The sequence below is a fragment of the Phacochoerus africanus genome, chromosome 16, assembly GCF_016906955.1.
Source record: "Phacochoerus africanus isolate WHEZ1 chromosome 16, ROS_Pafr_v1, whole genome shotgun sequence".
In the NCBI taxonomy this organism is placed as follows: Eukaryota; Metazoa; Chordata; class Mammalia; order Artiodactyla; family Suidae; genus Phacochoerus; species Phacochoerus africanus.
The window spans coordinates 33,703,296-33,729,725 of record NC_062559.1 but is presented as its reverse complement, the minus strand read 5'-3'; the positions used below and the strand labels follow the sequence as shown (position 1 = coordinate 33,729,725).

General features: G+C 42.1%; 1 protein-coding gene across 2 annotated transcripts in view; it reads right to left on the bottom strand.

Moving 5' to 3' along the window:
* The window catches only part of DOCK4 (dedicator of cytokinesis 4), a 469,573-nt gene that overhangs the window by 141,801 nt on the left and 301,342 nt on the right, over positions 1-26,430 (bottom strand). For both annotated transcript variants that reach the window (XM_047763518.1, XM_047763519.1), the window contains exons 17-23: positions 20,715-20,871; positions 14,831-14,928; positions 14,643-14,726; positions 14,093-14,193; positions 11,940-12,021; positions 9,997-10,167; positions 4,919-5,111 (exon numbers count right to left, since the gene is read on the bottom strand). In XM_047763518.1, the coding sequence (XP_047619474.1) occupies positions 4,919-5,111; positions 9,997-10,167; positions 11,940-12,021; positions 14,093-14,193; positions 14,643-14,726; positions 14,831-14,928; positions 20,715-20,871 (886 nt within the window). The remainder of the gene's footprint in view (positions 1-4,918; positions 5,112-9,996; positions 10,168-11,939; positions 12,022-14,092; positions 14,194-14,642; positions 14,727-14,830; positions 14,929-20,714; positions 20,872-26,430) is intronic.

The following is a 26,430-nucleotide window of genomic DNA, read 5'->3' as shown; positions in this document are numbered from 1 at the left end:
GCCTTGAGGCTGCACAGTAGCCTTTAACTCAATGTGGCTTGAACCTCCCTGTGACTTTTTTCACTGCGTTCTGCTGTGCTGGCCTTAGTATGTAGCACTCGTTCTGTCTTCTGTATGCATTAATTTCTAATCTAAGCTCAACTGCAAGTATTTTGCAGCCATGCTGCTTCCTTTGCCTGCCCACTCTACTTTATCTCTCCTTGGGCTTTGCAAAGGCTAATTTTTTTTTTTTTTTTTTTTTTTTGCTTTTTAGGGCCACACCTGCAGTATATGGAAGTTCCCAGGCTAGGGGTTGAATCAAAGCTGCAGCTGCCAGCCTATGCCAGAGCCACAGTAAAGCTAGATCTGAGCCGCATCTGTGACCCACGCCACAGCCTGAGGTAATGCCAGATCCTTAACCCACTGAGCGAGGCCAGGGATCGAACCTGCATCCTCATGGATACTAGTTGGGTTCTTAACCCATTGAGTCACAAGAGGAACTCCATGTGATGGTTAATTTTATATGTCAACTTGACTGTGCCACAGAAGCCCAGATATTTGGTTAAACATTATCCTGGGTGTGTCTGTGTGACTGTTTCTGGATGATGAGAATTCCATGATTTGCTAGACTAAGTAAAGCAGACTGTCCTTCCCAATGTGGGTGGGTCTCATCTAATCTGTTGAAGCCCTGAGCAGAACAAAAGGTGGAGGAAGAGAGAGCTCCCTCTCTGCCTGTCTTTCAGCTGAGATGTTGGTCCTTTCCTGCTTTCAGATTTAGTCTCAATTTATACAATCAGCTCTCCTAGTCTGCAAGCCTTAGGACTCAGATTGCATCTCTGTCACCAGTTTTCCTGAGTCTCCAACTTACCAATTACAGACACTGGGACTTCTCAGCCTTCATAACATGAGACAATTCCTCATAATAAATCTCTTTACACACATAAATGCGCACGCGCGCGCACACACACACACACACACACACACTACTGGGTCTGCTTCTCTGTGCAACACTGGGCAATACAGGATTCCAGCACAAAGACAATGTTTAGAATTTTCTATCCCTCCTAAGGGGCTTGTAACATCTAAGATCGTTTTCTCCAGAATGTCTTGAGATTTATTTTCTTAAAGTGTGGGCCACATGTTCTCTGTCCTCCTTTTTGGCTAACATGAACCTCCAGAAAATGAGGTCACTTCCTCAGATTCTTCTCACTTCTCCATCACTAACCAGTTCATTTCTGCTGAACAGAATTCAGCTTAGAGAAGCAGTTATCTTTGCCATACTCAGTGTTCTGAGAAATGGAACTGTCATGAAGGCAGTCAAGAATTAAGCACTTTGTCTTCAGCTGAATACATACCCAGTTGATACCCTGTAGTGTACTTATCACTCCTTTTTTTGCCCTGTTCAGCTTTATACTTTTAATCAGGAAATTGTCATTTGTAATTTCCACCTGGCCAAGATGCATGTACTCACATAAATACAGCTCTTCTGTGTGCCATGTATTTTACTTCCAATAAATACCAAATTTCATAGATTTCTGAGGGATTTTGACCTTCAAGGAGCTATGTTATCACACTGTCTTTGAATCTGTTTCACCCATATGTCGTAGGCAAAAATAGTCATCCTCCTCAAAGACCTGTAAATTCACAGAACCTATGAATATGCTTTGTGAAAAGAAGATGCTAGATTAAAGGGACTTGGCAGAGGAGATTAAATTAAGGATGCTGAGATGGAGAGATTATCCAGGATCATCCAGGTGAGCCCAGTGTAAACAAAGGGGTCCTTACAAGTGAAAGCAGCTAGACACAGAGAGGGATGTGAAGATACTACCCAGCAGGTTTTAAAGACAAAGGAGGGGCTGAAACCAAGGAATGCAAGTGGCCTCTAGAAGATATAAATGGCAAGAAAAAAAAATTATCCCCTAGACAGAAGAATGCTGCTCTGCCAACACCCTGATTCTAGCCCAGTAAGAAGCATTTGGGGACTTCTGCTCTACAGAAATATAATGTAAGAAATTTGTGTTGCATTAATCCACTCAGTTTGCAGTAGCTGTTACAGCATCAGTAGGAAACTAATACACCAAAACGAAGTCTAAAATGTAAGTCTGATATCACTGTATTTTTGTGATGCTATTCATTTTTTTTTGTTGTTGTTCATGGTTCCTTGGTAATTTTTTTTGACCCATTTTCCATCATTAGTTACAGTTACTCCTGGGGAAATATGACAAAAGTATGGCAATCAAATTATAAACTCCCATTAAAAAAACTTTCCTTGGAGTTCCAGCTGTGGAGCAGTGGGTTAAGAATCCCACTGCAGAGGCTTGGGTTGAGGCAGAGGCATGGGTTCGATCACCATCCTGGTGCAGTGGGTTAAGGATCTGGCATTGCTGCAGCTCAGATTCAATTCCTGGTCAGGGAACTTCCATATGCCGTGGGTCTGGCCATTAAAAAAAAAAAAAAAAAATCCATTCCTTATTGTAAGAAGTGTGTGTGTGTGTGTGTGTGTGTGCACGCGCGCGCGCACACCTCAGTGGATGACTACTGGAATTTCTCTATGTTCTCTGCATCCACACCAAGCCCTTACAGTTTTATATGGTCTCTTTTCTTCTTCCTCTAGTGAGAAAGAGTCTGCTTACTTTTGTGAGGTGTGCCATGGCCCTTGTAGGGATCATGCTTTCCTCTTAACCACCAGCCAAGGTATCCTACCCAGTTCTTTGGCACGATCTATGAAGCCAACTATCTGCACTGCACGTCTTTGCCCACAAGAGCTCATCTTTGAATGGGACAACACAGATACGCCCCATCTGTTCCCCAAGTCCACAGTCTCTGACTTAGCATTTCAGAGACATTAGAAACACTTTCCAGGTTTTTCTAACACGACTGTGGGGTCCCACATGATTTAAATGCAGGGTAGTTTGAGTTGTGGAAGGACCTGCTGTTTTCCTCCTTCCAGATGTGCCCTGTCACTTGTACATGATGGTCTATTCCTCAGTGGGTGAGTCACTGAATGGCAAGCTAATGGCATCTTCCTGGGGCACCGGCGGAAGTTCATCCTCTTACCAATCTGCACACGGTGCAGCTTCTAACTGTTCCACTGATTGGGAGCTGCTTTTCTTCTCCAAAGTTTATGCTTCCCCATAATCATCTTCCCTGGGGAGTGTCCCAGGCAACACGGGGGGCGGGCCTCCCCTCCCCCTCTTCCTCCTCCATACCAGTGTCACCATCACTAACTGGCTCTGAACCTCTCCCCCCGCTCACCAGCTCAGGCCCTCCAAGGTCCCGTTTTCCTGGGTCTCTTCCACCCTGTCCCCAATAAATAATCTCACCACCTCCCACAGAAACCCACTCTCTTTTCTCCTGGATTGTAGCCACTTTTTTTCATATTTCCTAGGTCCTCATGTCTCTACCACCTACTGAATGAACATCAGTGATCAACAAGGGACTGAGTCCACAGACAGAACACATCTCCCAGGGGCATATATATATAATGAAGGGTCTCCCCAAATAATTTCCTCATATTTGAAAACAGTTTTCATTATTCATGCTGCTCAGACTTGAACCTAATAAAGAATTATCTTGTCAGTGAGTGGGAACTATGGTAGAAATTACTGATTTTTCTGAGAGGGGAACAAACCCTTCTTAGGTTGGTAAAAACAGAATTAGTAGTCTAGCCAATTGGTACCTGGTACCTGGTCTGAACCCTTATGCTCTCCACTTCATACCCCCTGCGCCTAACCCCAGAGGCAGCTTTAATCACTACAGAAGACTCTCTAGGGCTCCTAGGGGTAGAGTTTGAAAACTACTCTAAGAAATCACCAGGATGTGTTTTTATGTGGAAAAAATCAGAAGGATGAACTTTATTTCACAATGTCTGAAGTGCGGTTTATTTCAGAAAAAAAAAAAAGAAGAAGAAACATATTAACAGTCTATCAAGAGGAGAAACATAAATTAACCATGAATATTTCATCCAGTGGAATACTATGTAACAGGCAAAGAAAACTCTAAAGCTATATCTAGTAGCATGGATTAATATAAAATTGTAATATTTGTCAAAAATAAGCACTCTACAGAACGACATTCAACATAATGTCGTCATATAAAGACTAAAAAGACGAACAAATTTCGAAAGGGTTAAAAAAAGTATTTTTCATCTCTATAGAATAAAGACATAGAAAATAGGAACGAAATATTGATAGAGAAAACTTCTTTTTTTTTTGCTTTTTAGGGCCGCACCTGCGGCATATGGAGGTTCCCAGGCTAGAGATCCAATCAGAGCTACAGCTGCCAGCCTACACCGCAGCCACAGCAATGCTGGATCTGAGCCATGTCTGCGAACTACACTACAACTCATGGCAATGCCAGATCCTTAAGCCACTGAGCGAGGCCAGGGATCAAATCTGCAACCTCATGGTTACTAGTTGGATTTGTTTCTGCTGTGCCACAACAGGAACTCCAATAGAGAAAATTTCTATGAGGGAAGCAAGTATACACAGGAGGGCCTATTCTCTCTCTCTCTCTATTTTTTTTGGTTGTGGTGTGCAGCAGCTTGATGTGGCATCTCAGTTATCAGACCAGGGACTGAACCATGGCCAAAGTGGTGAAAGTGCTGAATCCTAACCACTAGACCACCAGGGAACTCCAGAGTCAGGACTCCCCTCCCTCTCTTAACAAGGAAAAAAGCATGCCCTATGCTACAACCTGTTATGATTAGAATCAATTTAGTCATTAGAGGTTTCATTCTTTCTAGAAATACATTTTTAATAGTCATATTTTTTTATCTGGCTATTTAATACATGCATTCTAACGATCCAAATAAATAATGCCTTTGAGAACGCAGTTTCTAGTTTCCTTTTTTAAAATTGCTTCTGCTGACCTATGGCTGGAAGATGTAAAAAATGGCTTTCTAGGGACATTGTTTCATTCAAGAGACCCACCGCCTTACCTGGGTTGGTATAGAGCTGGCTTTCCACGGTTTTGCCAATGCACTGAAGTTTGACAGCCTGCAGGGCGTCGTCCACGTGCACGATTGTGGGCAGACTGCCCAGGGTGTCCTGTACCAAGTTGGCCACTTCTCGGACGTCAAAGAGCTTCAGCAGCTCTGAGTACACGGCTGGGAAGGAGCTCAGAAACACAGCCTTAAAAAGATGAAACTTAAATCAACTCCCAGATAAGCCCTGAGAAATCAGCTATAAAATGTCAGTGAGTTTAAGACTGTGACAAATATTTTTGAATGGTAGGAAAATGAATGTAAAATGCTTCTGGTACCTAAAACTTTAAAAAGGCTGAAAAGGCAAATTATAGGGGGGAAAAAAAAAGGTGTGCCAGGATAGAGCAATTTTTCAAAACATGCAAAGGCGTAACACAGTGAAAACTGGGCAGTTCTGGAAAACAACTGACATTAGCAGAATGATGGGCAAAACCATCAAAGAATCAGTGGAAGACAGCATGATCAAATGGAAAGAATGCTCAACCAAGACCTGAACTGTAATTAGTTATGTTACATTCTTTTTGGGAGAAGCTTTCTGAAGTGCTCATTTAAATCTCATTTACCTTTAAGAAACCAAACACATGTATTCCCTAAAGCACACAATTCATGATTAAAGAAAAGAAACACAGGACATCAGAAGGCCCGAGAAGACCTAAATTATGTGTAGGACTAGCCTGGCTTCTAATCAACTCTGTGACCTTGGACAAATCAGTCTAAACCCTTAGGTTTCAGTTTCATCACCTCTCAAATGACAAGATCATTAGAACAATCCCTTAGGTTGCTTCAAGATCTACTGTAAACCCAGAATGGTCTGTACTAAGAATATTCTTTACATAAAGAAACCCAATTATTATTTTCTAAGGGGGAAAAAAAAAGATGCTAGCGTCAAATCCTGAGGGACATACTTTAAAAATTGGGCTAGGACGGTACAGCAAAACAAACTCAGCCTTTTAAAATTGCACAAAAGGAGGGCAATGGAAGGAAAAGTCGATCAGCCTCAACCACCTGGTGAAGAAAGGAGGCACATGTTTCTAATATGCTGAGATTCAAGGGCAGGCTGGCTTACCAATGAAATCTGACACCAGCAGAAAGTAGGTCAAGTCTACATGCGCTGATGATTCAAACGATTCAAATTCATGGAGTTTGGTGTTTATCTATACAGCAGCAACAAAAATATCTAAAAGAGCCAAAATCTATTTTTGATGTCAGAACCATTAGAATACTTAAGGTGCTGGGGTCAAGAGCTATGCTCTTCCTTTGACTCTTAGAAATTATAGATTTACTTGAATGCACTTAAAATTAATAACCCAATACTTCCTGGTAAAGACTATATTTATAGAACTTCATTTCACTCTGCAAAGAGCTGAGTCATACAGATGACGTTTAAAAAAAAATAAAATAAAATGAACCTAGCTCTCTGTTCACTATAAAGTCACCTAAGTTGATTTTCTTCAGGAATCATTACCTATTTATACCTCTTTGCTTCAAAAAGTATCTGAATGGGCCTACAATGGAAGACACATTTATTAAAAAGGATAAAGGAACACAGACCTTGTGATGAGGGCAGACAAAAAGTTGTATATGCATCTAAGATAAAAATTTTTACTGCAAATAACAATAAAAACAATTTTGTTTTGACCTTCCTGGTAGCCAAGACAAACAGAGAAGGATAATTAATAGGAATTAGAGGCAGAGTCTTGGGCCTCAACTCCTTCTGCCACTCCTCTTCTTTGCTTGGGGTTTCCATGGTAGGGAACTGTCCATGGATTGGGAAAACAAGATCCACTGCATACAACTGAGTTAGCCTTCAGTCCTGCCCAGGGCAAGACTCCCAAAGAACTGGCTTTAGGCCAGGAGGACTAACCTCTACTAGGACCAAGATGGCCAGATCTATATAGCAGATCCATTGATTCAACCTGAAGGATTGCTGGGCTGGCTATTCTGCCTCTAGGAGAAGGAATTTGCCCTGAGCTGTAGACCATCTGGAATATGTGCAAAATGGATCAAGGAAAGTGGGTTTTTGGCTTTAAGGCAAAAGGCAAGACCAGTGGATATGGCAACGTCTTAAGAGATCCCCATGAACTTGGTCCCCCAATGTGGTTCCCATAATTGTATTATGCTATGCAGCAAAAGGGATTTTGCACATGTAATGATTCCTAATCAGCTGATCTTAAACTATGGAGTTTATCTAGATGGGCCTGACCTAATATACAGCCCTTAAATCACAAGTTTTCTCTGGATCCTCGTGGGAGAAGGCATAGAGACCTGAAGAGACTGACATACCATGGCTGGCTTTGAGGATGGAGAGGCCACACACCAAGGAATGACAGTGGCTTCTAGGAGACCACCCTATTCCCCACCCCTGCCACCTCCTGCCTCGGCTGATAGCCATCAGCTAGGAGATGGGACTCTCACTCACAAGGAAACTGCTATCTGCCAAAAGACCCAGAAAGTGAGCCATCGATGCCTCCAAATAAGCCATCAATGCCAACGCCTTAATTTTGGCCTATGTCAAAAATTCAACCAAGCCTTCTGACCTACAGAACCTGAGCTAAGAAATGGGTGTCATCCAAAGCCATTATGGTCATTTGTTCTGCAGCAATAGAAAACTAACACCGTGGAACAGAATGGTGACACCTTCCTTCTTGGAAGAGAGCTATGAAGGCATGGGGTCAGAAGGGGGACTTGGAATGGGGAGACAGACGTGTGTAGCATTCTCCCCCTCCCAAGATACGGAGGGACAATGTCCTCATTGCTTAGTGAAGAAAACTAAGCACCTCCTCATTTTATATAAAATTTCCCTTAGCATCAACCCAAATAAAAGTACCACATCAGAATTTAACAAACATGGGATAATGAACAAAATAATACAGAAGGACTTCAGTAGAATTTATGAAGATACTTAGAAACTTTATGTACACATTTTATATATTATCTTATTATCTCTTGATAAAAAGCTAAGGGCCAAAAAAAGACAAAGTCTGATTCTTTCTTTCTTTTTTTTTTTTGGTCTTTTTAGGGCCGCACCCATGGCATATGGAGGTTCCCAGGCTAGAGGTCAAATCAGAGCTGTAGCCACCGGCCTACACCTCAGCCACAGCAACACCAGACCCAAGCTGTGTCTATGACACATACCACAGCTCATGGCAACGCTGGATCCTTAACCCACTGAGCAAGGCCAGAGATTGAACCTGTGTCCTCATGGATGCTAGTCAGATTATTGTCCACTGAGCCATGACGGGAACTCCAAAGTCCAATTCTTTGAAGGAGCTACAGTTGTTTCACTATCTTGATGGAGCTGCAGAACTAAGAGCATCAAGAGCAGTGGAGGGCAGTATGATACACAGAACAGGAGGCTGCTCTGCATTTTGTGGCCCAAAGCATCTCAGGGTGACTGATAGGATTTGGTGGAAACATAACAAAGGTAAAAGAATATTTCTCTAACTTTAAAGAAGAAAAAACGTCTCGAGTGCTTAGGAAGGTATCTCATGGAGAAACTATGACTTAAGGTTACTCTCAAGAGTAAGAGAATATTTTTCAGAGAAGAATTAGGTAAGTTTTGTCCCTGTAGCTGATAAAAGTTTTTTTTTTTTTAATTTTTATTTTTTTTAGAGAAAAACTCAAAACGAAAACACAAATTTTCAACAGCTTTTGTAAAGTAGTGAAATTCTGAAGGAACATTTGCTTAGTGTGTTGGATCTGCCTTTTCTTTTTTTTTTCTTTTTTAGGGCTGAACCTGTGGCATATGGAAGTTCCTGGGCTAGGGGTCAAATCGGAGCTGCAGCTGCTGGCCTACACCACAGCCACAGCAATGTGGGATGTGAGCCGCATCTGTGACATACACTACAGCTAATGGCAACACTGGCTCCTTAACCCATTGATCAAGGTTAGGGATTGAACCATCATCCTCATGGATACTAGTTGGGTTCGTTTCCACCGAGCCACAACAGGAACTCCTAGACTTGCCTTTTCAAATATCAATATAGAGGGGATGGATAGTGGGCAATTCGACACTGAGGTCTCTGGCAAGTTTCCTAAAGTATAGTAATGGTACTGCTGATAAATGAGGTCAAAATGACATTTAAAAAAGCCTGTATCCTTGCCCAGATGGAAGATCAGTCCACTTTTGCAGGGATGAAAAAAATAACAAGAATAGCCCCCTGAAAAGTCAGAGAAGCATGATGCTATTTTTGGAGGGTTGGTACCTTTCTACTGTTTTGCCATTATATGTAATGCCTTCCTAATGTCAAATGACACCCAATTAAAATGATACTCTTAGGGATCTAGTTTTGTCTCCTAATCTCCCATTTTAATATCCCAATTCTCAGTAAGTCTCCAGTCTCCGGGGGATGGCAGTAAAGAGGCTGCTTCTCCATCTGACAGGCTTGTAACCAAGTTTTTAGAATTAAACATATACAAGAAGGATTAACAAAGTGTAGAGAAAGATATTCAGCTTTATCTCTTGGATCATGTTCAAGGCCACACTACTTGGAAAGTGGATAGATGCTGCTCTTAAACAAAACATGACGAGCTACTCCTGGTAATAGAATTTGGCAGCAACCACTCAGCACTGGACATATAAACTCAGTCCCAGGACAATTAGGGTCAAGTTAAAGAAGACAAAACAACATGCAGTTTAGCCAAGTCCAATATAATGAGTCTCAAGTCGACAGACTGAAAGGCAGCACAAGGCTTGGGGGAAGACAACCGCGGCCAACTGGCTCTCGTGAAACTCGTTCCCCTCCTTCCTTCCCCAGGGCTGATGGTGACAGGGTGTCTCTAATCATTAGCACGTGTTCTGGAAACTGGAATGGAGACCAATGTAAACCAAGAGGCTCTCCATTCAGTCTGAGGAAGAGCAACGCAACGTCTCAGACTTTTTAAAAGTCTATTCAAGGTCGGTTAAGCCACAATGTATAACCTGGAGCTACAGATGACTGATGCAGAGAATATTCACTTATGCTGCTGTGTAAAAATAAATAAATTGGACTCATTTTGCTTCTATTCAGCAGAGATGAAAAAAAAAAAATTACCTGTGATTGAGATAATGCTCCAGACCCTTTGCTCTCTTGCGACAGAAAAAAACGGACTGACATGAGAAGCTCTTGAATGCAGCAGCGAAATTCCTCCTCATTCTGTCCGCCGGTGGCGAGGGAAAACAGCCTCCGAGACTGAACTATGTACTTAAAAATGTATTCTTGGGCCTTAAAACAAAATTTTTAAAATGTTAGTTTCGAAGGAAACCAAAGGTGTTTATTTAACACTGACATGGCACAAAAACACAGTCCATTAGACTTTAAAACTGGTGATGTAAATAATGAATTCCCTGTGAGGTGTTTTTTTTTTTTTTTTTGGCCTTTTCTCACAAAGGCATATGGAGATTCCCAGGCTAGGGGTCCAATCGGAGCTGCAGCCACCGGCCTACGCCAGAACCACAGCGGCATGGGATCCGAGCCACATCTGCAACCTACACCACAGCTCAAGGCAACACTGGATCCTTAACCCACTGAGCAAGGCCAGGGATTGAACCCGCAGCCTCATGGTTCCTAGTCAGATTCGTTAACCACTGAGCCATGACGGGAACTCCCCTGTGAGATTTTTGAAGAATATTTACTTGTAGGGAAAGAGTCATTTTTCTCTGATGCCTAATGAGAGGAAACATAGAATTTTTAAAATTCTATGTAATTCTCAAGAGGTATGAACATTAACTGTTTTTTGATCCTCAGATGATTTTTAATTTAATTAATGCAGAGATAGTCTGTTTTTCAAAGATCATTTTGCTTAGCTGGTAGGTACTCTTGCCACTTGCATTTTACCTTCTGTTAGACCAAAATGATAAATTTATAATGAGTAAAACGCTTGTTTTTTAGAAATGTATACCTGTGCATTTTTATCTACTAACTTCAAATGGGGTGTATTCAATTATACGAATCAAAAGACTGCCAGGGCTGTTACCGGACAATCCCTTTAAGAATCTGTACTCTAGGGAGTTTCTGTTGTGCCTCAGGGGGTTAAGACCCGACACAGTGTCCGTGAGGATATGGGTTCGATCCCTGGCCTTGCTCAGTGGGTTAAGATCCTGCGCTGCTGCAAGTTGGGGTGTAGGTCACAGATGTGGCTTGGATCTGGCACTGCGGTGGTGCAGGCTGGCAGCTGCAGCTCCAATTCGATGAGCCTGGTAACTTCCACATGCCACATGTGTGCCCTTAAAAAGAAAAAAAAAAAAAAAGAATTTGTAGTCTAGGAGTTCCCAGGTGGGAATCCAACTGTGGTGGTTTATGTTGCTGCAGAGGTGCGGGTTTGATCCCTGGTCCGGTGCAGTGGGCTGAAGGATCTGTCCTTGCTGCAGCAATGGGTCAGACAGCAGCTGTGGCTCAGATTCAGTCCCCAGCCCGAGAACTTTCATATGTCACAGGTGCAGCCATAAGAAGAAAAAAAAAAATCTGCATTCTATATGAATATATTTGCAAATAAGGTATAAGCATCTCCATATATACTAAACACACAGGGCCCAGAGATATGGGCAGTGTTAAACCATGAAACCCAATAAAACCTCCGGTTTCCTCCTGGGGATCCCTGCTGTGCCATCCTATTTCCTCTTAAAATTTCAGACAAATGGTCCTCAGGTGGTTTCTGTCAGGATGGTAGAAGCAAGAGCCAGGAACGTCTAAGCTTAACCATCCATCTGTATTCTTCTCTTCTTCTGAACCCTTCCTCCTGCCCATCCTAGAGTTCAAGTATCTGGAACCCAGAGGGGTAAGGATTCAATGCCGAGCAGGCCCTAGGGGGCGAGCCTGGCAAAGTCCCTTTCAAATTTCATCAGCTCTGGAGCAGCCATAAACTGATTGAGATCCCTGAATTGGAATGTCAGTAATATACCTTCACCACTCACAGTCCGCACAGAGAAAACTAGTTGAGGCATCACCAGGCAACAGCACCGCTGGACTGTGATCTGCTGTCAACAGCGGGGCCTTACCTTCAACACCTCCTGGATGTGCTCCTGTCTCTCAGCTTCTGTGATCCTGTCCACATACCACTTGAGCACTTTGATGAGATCTCTAAAATACAGGGAGAAATGTGCAGAAGGTAGACGTCATCTCGCTCTCAATTAAATGCCAACAAATCAAATGCTAATTTTTGTCACGGGGAGGCTTCTTTTCCCATCAGTTCTCACATTTCTCTGCCAAAGTGCTATAACATCATAATTTCACCAAGTCTGCATATCAACACCACTACCCCTTTGGTGAGGCTGAAGAGAGAAAGGACACTTGCAGTGAGATTCCTCTCAATCCAGACACACTCCATCGGCCCTGCGGTTCCTGGCAGTGTTTCCAATGGGGGAACACAAACATCAGTGGACAGGACTCTGGCCCAGGGAGTGCCTGAAGTGCCACGGTCATGGTCACCCTCGGACAAGTGCTAATTGGGATTCCCTCCCCAGCGACTCCGTAAACAGTTGGATGAAATATCCAGCGGGAGGCAAAAGGGGTTGTGGGGAGGGCTGGTGGTAACACGTCCCCACTTCAAATCAATGGCAGTAACACATCCCCCCTTCAAATCACACCCCCACGGATTTATCAAGCCAGTTCTCTGACCTGTGGGGAGAACAATTTATCAAAGGGTGCCTTAGTAAATTCCAGAAAAAACAAGGTTCCTTGTTTAATCCCCAACTCATCCCATGCTCAAGTTTGTGCTCATGTGACTTTTAACACTGGTCAGTTCCTGGTTTCTAGGAAACAGCGCACTTTTAAAAAATGCTCCCCTTTTCTCTTTGGGGGGAGTCCATGGATGTGTGTGCAGGTAGATGCTGCTGGGAGAGCTACTTTGAAGCCGATCTGTCATGCGTTTCTAGCCATCCACCCACAGACCAAGAAGATTCCACAGGCCTTACTTGTCATATTAGGACTGATGAGCCTACCTTCCGGGGCAACCTGAAGTTTTAGAAATTATACCCCTGCTCTCTAGCTTCCAATGCCCCCTCACATCAGGGCCCAACTGACGAAGGGGCAAAGTCAGGCCAATATTGCAGAACTATCTCTGCTGTTACATTTTATCCTCTGAAAAACTCACGTTGGTGGGGAAGGGTTAAGACTTGCAAAAATAACTCCATGCATTCAAACGTCAGAGGCATAAGTCTTACCATGCCAGGGTAGGGAATGCCCAAAAGAATGGGATCGAATGCTTCTCTGGTTACCTACTATCTTTACACAGCACATAGATGGGGGGGGGGGCAAACCCCCTGATTCTGTGCTCTTGTAACCCACCTCTGGGAACAGATAACTGTGCATGTATATGCTCATAGGTGCTTAAAGTACAAGGTAAAAAAGCTGGCAGGATAGCAATGACAACACTGGAGTGGGGGGACAGAACTTTGGGGTACATTTCAGGGCTGTATGTAAGCAGGGCCCCCAAACCAGGAAGAAGCTAAGCACAGGATAGAAAGAGGGACACTGTGGCCTTCTGGCAACTATGGACTAGGTTGCACAGAGGATGGTACCAGCTAAGGTCTGTCATGATTCATTCCCTTTCAGCCTTGTTCGCATAATCTCAGCTGATAGGACAGGACCAGCAGTTAAAATGGCAGCTGGTAACTGGGAGAGTCCAATGCCTCAGTTGCTTGCAGCTAGGGACCAGGTCTTTATAGGATCAGCACAAAGCATAGTGCCTGGCAGGCAGCGGGTACTCGGTAAATACAGTCAGATGAATGAACAAATGATTTTAAAATGGTATGACGGCAAAAGCTGTTTTCCCATCATATTTTTTTCTTAAAGACAGATAGAATCATCAAGGAGTATAGTGATTAAATGGGGTTCTTGACAACTGGAGTGAAATAACCAGACCTTTTAGACCAAAGACTATCAAGTGAAATAGAGACAAGAAGAAAACACTTTATATTTTAGGTTTCAGGAACAGAATTCAGAAAGTCCTTTTTTCCCCCCTTTAACCAAAATAAGTTTTAGCCATTAAAAAAAAAATGTGAGAAAGGAAGATACTGTCTCAAGAGACACTTCAGTGGTTGTGCTTCATTTCTTTCTACACTCCCGTTTAAATTTTCCTATATACCGGGTTCTGCTTTAAAAGGCTCAAAAGAAACTACTTTTAAACCAATTACAAGATAAAGGGCCTTACCTGTATGCAAGTGCCCCAGCAAAATGACTCTCAATATAAGTGTCCATTACAGGTTTAAAATGATGAAATTTGCTATCTTGCAGCAGATTTATTATGTGAACCTTAAAAAAAAAAAATCAAAATGGAGCTTTATAAAACTGAATGCAAACCAAGATTTTTTTTTTTTTTTTTTCAGCAGGGAGAGGGGGTTCTTTTTAAGTGAACTCATGTTATTAAGTGCACATTTCTAAAAACAGCCTTATAAGAGTTAAGGCTAAGAGACAGGACTTGCTGATGTGGCTCAGTGGGTTAAGAACCCGAGGGTTAGTATCCATGAGGATGAGGGTTCAATCCCTGGGCTCGCTCAATGGGTTAAGGATCTGACGTTGCCATGAGCTGTAGTGTTGGTCACAGACATGGCTTTGATCCAGCATTGTTGTGGCTGTTCCCTCACCTGGGAACCTCCATATGCTGAGGGTGCAGCCCTAAAAAAAAAAAAAAAAGAGAGACAGAAACAGACTAAAGACTGAGAGTTAAAATGAAGATACAATTAAAGTGAATTTAAACTCACCAAAGAATCAAACACTTTTGACCCATATTTTTGGGAATTTTCATCTAAAATTCCAAACAAGGTATCCAGTGTATCTTGTAGAAACTGTTAAAGAAGTAAATGCATAAGTAAAACATCCTCTATCCTTCCTCTCTAAATATTCTTTATTGTAGGAATTTCTAAGCGAGGGAGAACAAAATAGCATATACCTTTACTATCTCTGAGCCATCGATTTCTTTCAATTTAGAGAGACAGCCTGTGATCTTGTCTGGGTGGGTTCTCCATTTCAAAAGATCAAGCATATCACCTTTGCAAAGAGAAAAGGAAGATTAATTGCCTTAATAGATAATAGTCTCTCACATGAAAGGGTATTTCTGGTAAACAGTCAATACTTAAATATGCTGCCTCCTGTCACCCAAGGAGCCAAGTTACAGGCTCCTCTGACTAGCCCTCTAAGACAATATTTATTACAGTGTATTCCAATTATTCCTCCCTTCCCAATGCCCTTGAATTACAAACGCCTACTTATCCCTTAGCTGTTTTTGCTCCCACTGGACTGTAAACTCCAAGAGACTAAAATCATGCCACACTTGGCCCTATCATCATCCTGGCACCCAGAATAAGCAGAGCAGGCTTGCAGCAGGAATTCAGTGTACACCGGCTGAATGATTTTCTGCCTCCTCCCATTAAAATGGCAGATTCTTGGAGTTCCCGTTGTATCTCAGCAAAAATGAACCTCACTAGTATCCATGAGGCTGCGGGTTCCATCCCTGGCCTCGCTCAGTGGGGTAAGGATCCGGTGTTGCCGTGAGCTGTGGTGTAGGTCACAGACGAAGCTCAGATCTGGTGTTGCTGTGGCTGTGGTGGAGGCCGGCAGCTACAGCTCTGATTCAACCCCAAGCCTGGAACTTACATATGCCAAGGGTGCGACCCTAAAAAGAGAAAAGAAAAAAAATAAATAAATAAAAGGGAGATTCTTGAGGGCTGAGAATGTCCTTCACTCCTCTTTGTGCCCCTAGCCCCCAGCGCTCTGCCTAGCAACCAATTCCACCTGGCAATGAAGGTCTCCTTGATGATGTGACCCAAGCCCAGCATGACTAGAAGGTCCTTGCGCAGTGACGGCAAGTCCAACCAATTGTCAGTCCATCTGGCCTGGAGGGCTAGGTCCTTGACTCCATGGCCATCATCCATCCTAGACTCTGGGCAAGCGCAGGGCCAGCTCTTCAATTTCCTCCTCTCCCTGAACTGGCAACATGCGGGCCCTTGAGAACCTCTTCACCTGGCGAGGAAGCAAATCCTTCCCTCGCCTTCCCTGGGCAGAAGCTCGAACATGGTGTCTGCCTTCGCTTGTCCCCAAAGGGAGCAGGGAGGCGGGGGCTTGTGGAGGCCAACGACAGCAGTAAGAACAGACAAGGCTCATGCAAGCGGGATGTGCCCAGGGCCGGGGAACCTGGCAGGGCTGGTCTCCCGGTGCTTATGTGGCTGAGCGACTAGAATGGCCAAGAGGGACACTGGGAGGAATGTTCTACTTCAAAGCACTTGTTTCAGGAGAAACCTGAATGGGACCTGCTGAGAGACAGAAAGGCCAACATGGAAACAAAAACCAAAAAATTAAAAAAACCAAAACCAAAACCAAACCAAACCCAATGACAACTCAAGAAATCAAGAAAGTAATTATGATGAGAAAGCAAATATGATGCGGTAAATAAAGATGAGAAAAAAAGCCTAAGAATCTCCAAAGGAAACAGAAGCACCCTCCACCAAAGCCAGATTCAAGAGAAAAACTTCACAAAAGACTTAAAGGTAAGACATTTTGTACGAAATAGGAATGCTTAGCTATAACCTATAGGGGTAGGAGGGGGAAGAGAAGGATTTAGAATTAGAAAAAATGAGCGAATTTTAAAATAACGACATTGAAAGAGATTTATGATTATTTTCCTAACAGAAAATCCTGCAAATGTTTAATATTCCTGTCTCACTCAGACATCCTGGAGGTATGACTGAAACCTTTTAAAAAGTGATTGGTTATATTTAGATTAAATTCTCTCTGGGGTGAGACCCTCAGTGGCAGAGGCGGCCTCCATTATTCTCCAGGTCTGTTTGCTGCCTCCCCCCTGCTTCCTGCATCTAACGTCAGGATGCCTTCCTTCCCTGGCAGCACCCCGGCTATCGCTCCCCCTGCCATGCACTCCCCACCCCCACGCCACCTCCAGTCCAGCGCTTACTCCAGCCCCTCTCTCTCTTTCCCTGCGCTTTAAAGGGAGGCCGTTTGCAAGGGCATCCAGGACACTGCCCAACGTGGGGGGTGGAGAGTGTGCAGTGGAAGGAGGCAGCTCCACTGGCTTTAGAGTGGCACCAGCAGAGGCAGCAGCGGGGGACCAGGCACAGGACTGTCAGCAGAGCCAGACAACAGATGACAGTGGTCCAGACCATCAGATCAGGATGGGGCTGTTCATCTTTCCTGAGAGAAGTCTGGTGACTCTCTAGGCTGCTCCCAACAGAGCCAAAAGGAGAGCAAAGTAGTGTGTCTGTCCGGACAGAATTAATCACATACGTATTCAGAATTCAGTCAAAATTATTCTCTCTTAGGTCTCTATGTTAGCCATGAGAAGATACATTAGTGGCAAATTAGGAGCTAGGACCTACTACTGAAAACATGAACTTTATACATTCCATTCAATAGGCATTTAAGTGAACACTGTATGCCTAATCTACCAAATGCTATAAAATAGGCAGATGACATGATCCCTCATCCTTTTTTTTTTTTTTCTTCTTTAATGACAATTTCAGGAAGAAATTGAATAAACCACCCATTAGTTGAGGGAGAAAAAGATGTGGGGAAGTCAGTATCTGCACAAATGTTAGACTGGATTTAAGGACTGTTTTTATTTTTTTCTTAAATTTTTTTTTCTTTTTTTTTTTCTTTGAAGTAGTGTTGAACAGCTGAAGGAAGCCAACAAACAAGTAAAGTAATTTCTTCCCTGATCTCTATTTTTAAAAGCTTAAAACAGCTACCTGATCTGGCAATCACAGATGTCCAGCAGAGCGCTCTGACCTGGGCAGGCTATCGATGAATGACAGTGGAACACAGAGAAAGTGTGCAGGCAGACACACCTTAGGGACTCTCAAATGCAGATCTGCTCTAGGAAACTGCTCTTAGAGACTACATCACTTACGAACTGTAATGGACATGGGATTTGTGTATTTTCCAAGTCTCATAAAATGAATACAAAGCAATTTAATTCCAATTTGGAACTGGATTACTTCTACACAGAGATGTGTGTCTGGCATGTAAATTTCAGAAAGATCAACTAACTTCCTTCCTCCTTCCCATCTCTTTGAAACACACTATTCATTTCCTGGCTCATTTTGAGCCGTCTTACATTGACAAGGTTAAGCAAAGTCAAAATGATAATTAAGCACTTATCAGTCTCCGAAAATAATTTTCCTTCCATACAGTGAGATTTCAACACAACGATTTCATGAATAGGTTATTTACCCATATTCATCTGCAAATGTTCTCTGCTTTTACAAAGTAGTAGCTTCTAATTGTCGGGATTTGGTTCTATCTTAAGTTCACAATTCTGTCTAATATCCTAAGCCCTAGAACTAGAACAAATTAGGATACAGGGCCAAATATTTTAATGGCAGAGAACCTATTGTTACTTTGCGTCATTGGAAGAATAATGGCCCCCAAAGATGTCCGTATTCTAATCTCCGGAACCTGTGAGTAATTTTACCTTATATGGCAAAAGACATTTTACAGATGTGCTTAAATTAAAGATCTTTTATTTTAAATGATTTTTATTTTTTCTATTATAGGTGGTTTACAGTGTTGTCAATTCTCTACTGTACAGCAAGGTGACCCAATCACACATACACACACACATTCTTTTTCTCACATTATCCTCCATCATGCTCCATCATAAGTGACTAGATATAGTTCCCAGTGCTATACAGCAGGATCTCACTCCTTATGCATTCCAAAGGCAATAGTTTGCATCTATTAACCATAAATTTTAAAGACCTTTTAAAAAGAGGTACTGTCCTGAATGATTCAGTGGCCCCACTCTCATTACAGGACTTCTTCAAAGTTGGAAGATGGTCAGAGAAATTTAAAGATGCTATGCTGCTGGCTTTGAAGATGGAGAAAGAGGGCAGCAGCCAGGGAATGCAGGTAGTCCCTAGAAGCTAGAAAAAGTGAGTAAAAGGATTCTTCCCGAGAGATTCCAGAAGGAATATAGCCCTGCTGACATTATGACTTAACCACTGATCTCAGATTTTTGACCTCTAGAATTGTAAGATAATAAATTATTGTTGTTTTATGCCAATAAATTTTATAGTAATTATTAGAGAAGCAATAGATAACTAATAAAAAGCTGAAGATATTCTATTGGAGGCAATCAGTTAAATGTCAACCTAGGCTAAGAGACACATAACCAATCTCCATGAGATGAATAAAAATTCCACCTAAGGGAGTCAATAACATGCAGATTTTATTATCTTAACAATCTCCAAGGGTTAGACTGGTCCCATAAAAAAATGCCTGAGGTTTGGTAAATGCTTTATAATCATTACAGAGTTCTCTCAGTGAAGCTTTTATTTAACCACTATATACTGATAAAATCTGATATAATGACATAACTTGGCAATAGCCACCTTCAATCAAATTTACTTAAAATCAATTACGTAGTTGATTTTTTAAAAATATTTCTCCAACAATACTTTTGGAAGAGGAGGAACAAAATCCAATATAAATTCATAAGAATCAACTGTCATTTGCCGATGTCCTAAAAAATGTAACAGTAGCATTGCATGAGAAACTGAGTGGTATCTTAAAAGTGATCGTTATTATAATGCCCCAATCTGCATCTTTTCTCATTCCAGGTTCTAAGAAAAGAAATACATTTCTTGGCCTATGACACAGAAGAAAGAACTAATAACACAAAAGCTTAAGCATGGGAGCATTTTCTGACTCATAACACAGAACCCTGAATTCTGATGGTTCGACTTAGGGTTTTTTTACTTTGGTGTGAAGGTGGCATGAAATCATTTAGAAACCACACTTTGGATTTTGAGTGTTGATCTTTTCCTGGGCTAGCAACAGGCCAGGCAGTGGCAGTGAGGCAAGGCTCCCAGTCACGTGATCACGAAGTAAACAATCCACACACTTACAACCATTCTGTACCCATAGGACCATTTTGCTTTTCACTTTTGGTACAGTGTTCAACCAATTAAAGGAAATATTTCATACTTCATTATAAAATAGGCTCTGAGTCATACGATTTCGCCCAACTGCCAGCTAATATAAGTATTCTGAACATGTTCAATGTAGGCTAGGCTAAGCTGTGATGTTTTGTAGGTTAGGGACAATAAAATGTACATTCGACTTACCGTATCCAAGTTACCATGGGCTTATCAGGATGTAACTCAATCCTAAGTCAAGGAAGAACTGTACCTTATTATGTATGAAGTGATTCTCTTCAACATAATGAGTGTGACTTTCTTAATGTGGCATTCACGCTGCTTTCTAGAAGCCTGGCATGGCACCATGGAGAACTCAAAAATGTTTAATTTACTTCCTTCATTACAGACAATGTTTTCATGACAATTTGCCAAGGAGAAGAACTTGCTTTATTAATCATAGCTTGCTAAACAATCACTGACGTAAAAAAGTAATGCTAGAATAGAAAAGCAATATCCATCTAATTAAACAAAAAACAGCATTTATTCTAAAGCCTGCAATTAGCACTGTTTATGGAGCTATAAAACAAGAGAGATTAAAGTGGTGGGAATCTTTGCCTTTTTTTTTTTTTTTTTTAAAAGCAGCTGGGTTTTGATGGTTTATTTGAAGCGTTGTGTATCTAGGTTCCAAGAGTGGGATAACTCTGTAGCCCTTAAAACTACATGCATTTAATTGATCACTGGGTCACAACTGTTTCCATTTTATTGGAAATCACAAACAGAAGGATCAATGATTTTTCTAGTGCAAAATTCTTAAATATAACATTGATGTTTATTGAATATGCCTACCAAAATTCATGAGTACTTAAATACAAAGGCTTGAAAATAAAAAACAGTATCATACGTTACCATTTTGTGTGAGTTTTGTGGAACAGAGAAAAGATGTTATCCAAAAAGACTCCTTTGTGGCCTTCATAGCTTGATTATTACTCCCCAGGAGAATGCCCTTGGAAAAGGGAAGTTTGAGGTAGCGGGTAGTATCCTGAAGATTTGTGTTTTCTTCACACTATAAAAAAAATAGTTTAAAAAGGGGGGGAGGTGGAGGAGAGACCTCATGAGAATTATTAATCGTAATATCCATTTCTAGCATTTATGAACTGGGAAATATTCCAAATATCATTACAAATAGAATTTGGCTTTTAAGTAAAATGTAATGCAAATGTCTACAAGGAATTACACATGGATTTTGGACTCAGATCCTTGTGGGTTTGAACCTTATCTCCATTACTTCCCACATGAGTAACTGCATCAGGGTATTTAACCTCTTGGGATTTCTGTTTTCTATCTCTAAAAGCTCACTGTGCTGTCATAAGAATTACATTACATAAGGCTTTTAAACATAGTGCCTGATACATTGAAAGTGCTCAAATCACACTGCAGTGGCTGTGGCATTTTAAAAAAGTGTTTAAATTCTTCCAGCATTTCATCTGAGACAGATATTAACTCCTTACTTTGAAAACTGGCAATTAGAGGACTCTGCATCGCAGGGTAATTGAATAGCCCCCCTATGTTGGGAAATGTCTACTGTACAGAAAATGCCCCAGCCAACAAATGTAAAAGGAATTATGAACTTTAAAAATATTGTTTCCTATCCCTAATGTAATCCTTCCTTGAGTCAAGGATTGTCACTTAGTGCTAAAACCAGCAGGAGAAGTGCTGATGAGGAAATCAACATTCAAATGATGCCAATGCAGCAACATACCAGTGACCCCCAATGGGCAAGGGGACGAATACAGCTGCACGTGGGGGGACGGGGAGGTCAGCACTCAACTGCAGGGCAATGCAGAGAAACACATCATCATCTGTACTGCTTTCTCACCAAAGCGGTGGAAACCTGACGCTATTACACCTAGAGATTCAACTTCTACTTCACAGGAACTACGAGGGACAGCAACGTGCTGAGCGTTACGGGGAAGCAACCAGACAAATCTAGAAGGCGGCACTTCCCATAGGATGCCTGGCTTTGTCTCTTCAAGTTTTATGAAAGAAGGACTGTTCTAAATTAAACAACATTTAAGAGAGAAATAGCTAGATATAACAGAGTGGTCCTGGATTTGGATAAACACGCTAAAGAGGATTTTTTTTTTTTTTTTGAAATCTAAATGACAAGTTCTGGATGAGATAAAAAACTAATGATTGGAAAAGTCCATAACTGACCAAAAAAAGTAAACTAAAAAAATATATAAATAAAGATATATAAAAAATATATAGAATGAAGCAAGCTAGATATCCTTCAGTACCTGAACAAAGGAATTAATTATTGTACATCCAGAAAACTAGAATACCATTCAGTGCTCAAAATAAATGAAAAGACATGGAGGAATCTCAATGCATAATCACCAAGTGAAAGGAGCCAATCTGAAAAGTCAACATACTGTATGATTCCAACTATGTGACATTCTAGAAAGTACAAAACTACGGAGATCGTAAAAAAGATCAGTGGTTGCCAGGGGTTGGGAGAAGGAAAAGAGAAGACTAGGCAGAGCTCAGAGGACTTGTATAGGGCAGTATGTTATTATAACGATGAATACATGTCATTATACATTTGTCCAAACCCGCAGAATATACAAAACCAAGAGTGAACCCAATGGTAAACTATGGATTCCGGGTAATGATGAAATTCAATGTAGGTTCATCCTTGGTTTAAAAAAAAAAAAAAAAAGGACCATTCTGGGGAGGGATGTTGATAATGTGTGGAGGCAGAGAGTGGACAGGAATTTCCTGTACTTTCTCAACTTTACTGTAAACTAAAACTGCTCTTTTCAGAAGTCAATTAAAAACATATCATTTGGGTTAAAAAAAAAAAAAAAAAAAGTCCATCCAGGAAAACATCCAGAAGGACATACACTAAGGGGTTAACAGTTAACGTCATCTGGGAGTTCCCGTCGTGGCGCAGTGGTTGACAAATCCGACTAGGAGCCACGAGGTTGCGGGCTCGATCCCTGACCTTGCTCCGTGGGTTGGGGATCCGGTATTGCCATGAGCTGTGGTGTAGGCCGGCAGCAACAGCTCCAATTAGACCCCTAGCCTAGGAACCCTCCATATGCCGCGGGAGCGGCCCTGGAAAAGGCAAAAAGACAAAAAACAAAAACATCATCATCTGGGTAATGAGAGTCTGCTGTTTTTATATTATTTTTATCTGTATACTGCTTTTGTAATGAAGGGGATTTTAAGTTAAAATTTTGAGAAGAAATATTTTAACAGATATACAACTGGTATAGTTTAGCTTATTTTGAGTATAAATTAATATAGTTTTAGGAACTTTATTTCTTTAACTTTGTATATTTTCAAGGCCAGTGTCTCAGTAACAGGTAGGAATGTAAGCAGGGAATCCCTCTGGCTTTCTAGACTACTTGGTGTGATTTACAAAATTAAAAAAAATAATAAAAAGTAAATCTTTAAGAAAGACCTGATATGTTCAGAGATGGAGAACTGGGATATGACAAGATGTTTTTCCCAGCACACCTGCCCACCAACAGGAGTACCAAGAAACACAACAAACAGCCTCTGTAATTTGCTTCTCATGTTATGACTCCAAATGCCTTCTTTTATTACTACAAGGTATTTCATTTAGACAGAAGAATGTATGTATGGTTTAAAGAATATTTATAAAGTGAACACGTCATATGCTTTCCTCAGAAAAAATGCTTAGGCAAAGTAGTGTTCTGGAACCCAGAGACACTGTCTCCCTTTTCCTTAGTCTTGTTCAGTGGTATCAGGGTTTGGAGGACAGCAAGCCATGCGTCCCAGGGCCCCTCAGTGACCTGATTTCCTGTCTGGACCTCGTCTGTGGGGTTAGGAACATGCTGTGGTCTGCCCTCCCCAGCCTGACTTGTGTTGTGTAGGCTGAACCACTACTTCCTTTTGGGACAGGAGGCTTGTGCAAACCCAGTCTGGACACTGTCTCGCTATTTCCAGGCTTCCTCCCCAGGAGCTGCATGCTCTGGTCTGGTATGCGCCATCTGTTCACATGAGTCCTGCCCCTAGAGACAGGGCTTCTCCCCTGCCCCCGCCAAAGACGGCCTGGCTCTTGAGCACTTCTCAAAGCGTCTTAGGATTCTTGCTTGCTGTGCTCATGGAGCTCAACTGGCAGTCAGGGACTGACCACTTCTGTGATGGAAGACGCGATGGCTGTGTTGTGCCTGCAGGGGGCACTGTAACCACAAGTCCTGGCTGCCTTCACTGGGGCCAATCTTGATGACCTGGTCATTGCCATCTATTCTAGTTCGCTTTACTTCTCCCCCAGCCTGTGGGGGCCAAGACTGCAGCACCAAAGTCTCTCTGGTTCTGAGGTATGACACCTTGATAGCTTCTCACAGCTAAACTCTTATCACCCTTATTCAAGTACAAAAAACAACAACTAATAAAACATCACTTTGGATAGAAAAGTTATTTTAAGACCTTCCACCAATAAAACTGGTGTGTGTATATGTGTGTTGTGTGTATCTTAGTATTGGTGTGGGGAGGAAGTGGGAGGGGGCAGGAATTCTACCCATCAATTCAGTAAAGTACAAAATCACCCTTTGGTCTCTATGAACCTTTTGATATAATATTTACCAAAGCTTCAGAATTGATTTTTTTTTTTTGTCCAGTAGGAATCAAGGCCATATCCTAGGTATGGGGGTTAGAATTTTAATCTATTTCTGAGGAACTTAAGTGGGGCGGGCAGAAATTGCACAGAAAATCTCATAGCTTATCTTCTCTTGTCCTCTGAGGTTTTCCGCGTGCATCCTTAACACATCACACAACTCTGGAGATTTTAAAAACAATTCAAGCAACGATCATTTATGAGGGCTTACTAAACGTCAGGCTGAGCACTTTGTATTTTCTCATTCAGATAATAATCCTATGAGGTGGGACATCGTAACCCAAAGAGCTTATGCGGCTTGCTCAATGTCACAGTGTTGGTATGTGTCAGAGCTTGGACCTGAACCAAACTTTGTGCTCACACCTACTACACAACATAGTGGTTGTGACCGCAATTGCTCTTCCACTATTGTTTTAACCAAGTTTTGAGCTTTGCTACAACAAATTTAAAATTGATTGATTACAGGTAACATACTAAATGTCAGGTATGGCTAAAAAAGATATCCCCACCCCCGCAACCCATGCCGACTTTCGTTTTCAAAAAGTAGGGTATGTTTGTGGGAGATATCCTGGGAGAGAGAGTGGTCTGTGGAGCTGAAGTAGTTTCATTATTTTTAAAAATAATTAATTTGGGGGGCGTTCCCATCATGGCTCAGTGGTAATGAACCCAACCAGGATCCATGAAGACAAGGGTTTGATCCCTGGCCTCACTCAGCAGGTTAAGGATCCCGCAGTGCCATGAGATGTGATGTAGGTTGCAGACAGGGTTCAGATCCCAAGTTGCTTATGGCTGTGGCGTAGGCCCGCAGCTGCAGCTCCAGTTCAACCCAAGCCTCGGAACATCCATATGCCACACTTATAGTGCTAAAAAGACCAAAAAAAAAAAAAAAAAATCCATCTTTAAGAACCTCCTAACATGTTTAGAGAAGCAGAATCAGATTATTAGAAGACATTCTTCTTAGCATACCTGCCTGTAACAAAAGTACCAATGAACACAATCGGCAGCCGAGGAGTCCTCCTGTGAAGTGACTTGTCTATGGCCTAGAATCATCTAGGGAGTGAAAGGGGTCATGTGATCTGGATGCCACGGGGAGGAGGAGCAGTGAGGAAAAGAGGAGGCATGACAGCAGAGCCTGGGACCCCAACAGATGAATTAAGAGATCATCGGTTCATTCCCTTGAGGAGAGAGAAACTGCAGAACCTGCAGACAAGAAGTGAGGTTGCAGAGCAGCAAATAATAGAAATGGGTTCCAGAAGACAGGCCTGTAGGTAGGGGCAGGGGCAGGTGTCACAAGGGTTTAAACCCAAAAGCCTGTCCAGACTCTTAAGAGAAAATGCAGAGCTCACCAGCCAGGGAGTGAGGAAAAGTCAGCAAGAAATTCCTCAAATGTTCTTCCCGCAGGTGGGAGAAGGGTCTGTACCGTAAGTATGACTTGGAACCAGGACACAGACCAGAGGAAACAAATGAGAATGAGCAGTCTCCCCCATGGGAAGGGCTAAGAGCCGTGAAGTCACAGAAACGAATGTGGGAAAGTACAGCCTGGCACCGCCTGTGCTTGAAGTGGAAATATCAGGACTTAAGGTTGTGGTTGGGTGTCTGAATACCTGTGAATCTTGAGCAAGGCAGGCTCAACATCAAAAACCTGCAGCTTTGCAACTCTCTCTGCAGAGAGTTGAGAGAGAGAGTTTTGTCACCACAGCAAAATCCAGTTAGACCCCTGAGCCGGATGGGTGGTTAGATACGGATCACTTGCATTCTGAGGAACAGTTTTAACTCAGCTGATTTGGTTTTGACATAAGGATGATTTTTTTCCATCAAATCCAGTGCAGGCATGGAAAAAGGCAATATGGAGAGGAGAATACGAGGCACCGTCCTCTCTTCTGGCGACAGACAGACACAGCTACAGTGTCCCTGGTGTCATGGTAGATGTATGATGACAGAGAGATGAGGGAACAATTAACTGAGCCATTCTTTGTG